Source organism: Salvia splendens, chromosome 13 (assembly GCF_004379255.2).
Source record: "Salvia splendens isolate huo1 chromosome 13, SspV2, whole genome shotgun sequence".
NCBI lineage: Eukaryota > Viridiplantae > Streptophyta > Magnoliopsida > Lamiales > Lamiaceae > Salvia > Salvia splendens.
The window spans coordinates 20,563,287-20,564,828 of record NC_056044.1 but is presented as its reverse complement, the minus strand read 5'-3'; the positions used below and the strand labels follow the sequence as shown (position 1 = coordinate 20,564,828).

At 37.7% G+C, this 1,542-nt stretch overlaps 1 protein-coding gene across 1 annotated transcript; it reads right to left on the bottom strand.

Moving 5' to 3' along the window:
- Positions 1-331: 331 nt before the first annotated feature.
- LOC121763040 (dirigent protein 22-like) lies at positions 332-1,234 on the bottom strand. Its single transcript, XM_042159095.1, has one exon. The coding sequence runs from the start codon at positions 1,091-1,093 to the stop codon at positions 527-529; it is 567 nt and encodes a 188-aa protein (XP_042015029.1). The 5' UTR covers positions 1,094-1,234; the 3' UTR covers positions 332-526.
- Positions 1,235-1,542: the final 308 nt, after the last annotated feature.

Genomic DNA, 1,542 nt, shown 5'->3' with positions numbered 1-1,542 from the left:
ATTCCTTATTCACCCTTGCCTTCAATATATGTTCTTTATTTTTCTAATTTTTATATATGTTGATAAAATTGACAAAAAGATGGAATAACTAAAAAACAACGTAATAATTGCATAGTACTCCCTCCGTCCCATAGTAGATGTCACATTTTTCTTCTTAGTTTGTCCCACAAAAGATGTCACATTTCCATTATTAGAAAAAATTCTCTCTCACATAAATCTAAAAATTATATTTTATCTTTCTATTAACAAACAAAACAAAACCTCCTAAAATCTCGTGCCGTCCCACAAGTGTGACATCTTTTGTGAGACGGAGGGAGTACTAGAAACGAGAAAATTCAAAGAAACTCCATTAAAGCAAAATTGGCCACAAATTCCATCATGCATTTACCCACCATATCACACCAAACAATAAAAATCAAATTCTAAAGATACTAAACATTTGAAAATCCACCTAATTTAATCATAACACCCCCCCCCCCCACAAGATATAATAAATTTGCTCAAAAAAAGAAGGAATTTAAATTAATTAATAATGCATCACATAAATAGTGTACTCAACCGTGGCATCCCCACTCTTGAGATCAAGATCATGAGTTCGGGCCTGCACATAGCCACGGGCCCACCGAAAAAGCCCGGAACCGCCAATGACGGGCATTTCTCTCATGTGATCAAATACAGCATTCCTTCCCAAAATAGTAATTGAACTTCCATTATACTTCCCGGTTATGAAGAAGAAATTCATAGCCATCAATAGCCCGACCTCCTCTTGTGAAGCCATCCCGTAAAACCCTTGGGCTTTTCCCACGGCCTTCGAGCTCAGTTTGGGCCCTAGGGTTAGCGGGTTGTCCATCATGTTGACTTGCCCGAAGCCCATTTTAGTAACGGGCTTCACTATGGGCATCGATGAAGGGTGGTTCCCGCTTTGGATGTCGTGCCAATAGACACGGAAGCGGCTTTGCTTCTGCTTCAGAACAGTCTGGTCGAGCTCGAGCTCGACTAGATCGATGTTGGTGTGTTCATCAATGATGTGACATTGAGCCAAGTGTAGGAGGATGGAGATGGAGAGAGTGAGGAGAATTAAGAAGGTGTTCATTTTGGAGTGTATGTAATTTGAAGAAATTATGGGAGCTTGGTTTGTGGTTAAATAGAGTTTTGAGTGTAAGGTGGAGGTTTTGACGTTCTTTGCTCTTATTGGAAGAAATATTTGTAGTGGGTTTAATATGTATATTGTTGTGTTTTGATAAATTTTGCTTGTGTAAAATACACGAAATGAAGAGTTTGCATAACGGACGACAAAAGAAATTTATGTGGATTTTACTAATGTGTTCGTCGTCATGATAATTTAATTACAGAGTCATGATTCCACCCACTAACCACCCTACACCCAGGGACCACATTTTGGAAATATATGTAGTCAAAAGTCTTTCTCTGTCTTTGATTTTTGAAGTGGGAATGCTAGAAAAAAGAGATTGATACTCTTACTTGCCTTTTCAAAATTTTTAGTACTCAACTTTTAATATAAAATTAATAAAGTAAGAGAGG

Excerpts from the sequence above, each read along its gene's own strand:
- LOC121763040 (XM_042159095.1), bottom strand. The coding sequence starts at position 1,093 with ATGAACACCTTCTTAATTCTCCTCACTCTCTCCATCTCCATCCTCCTA.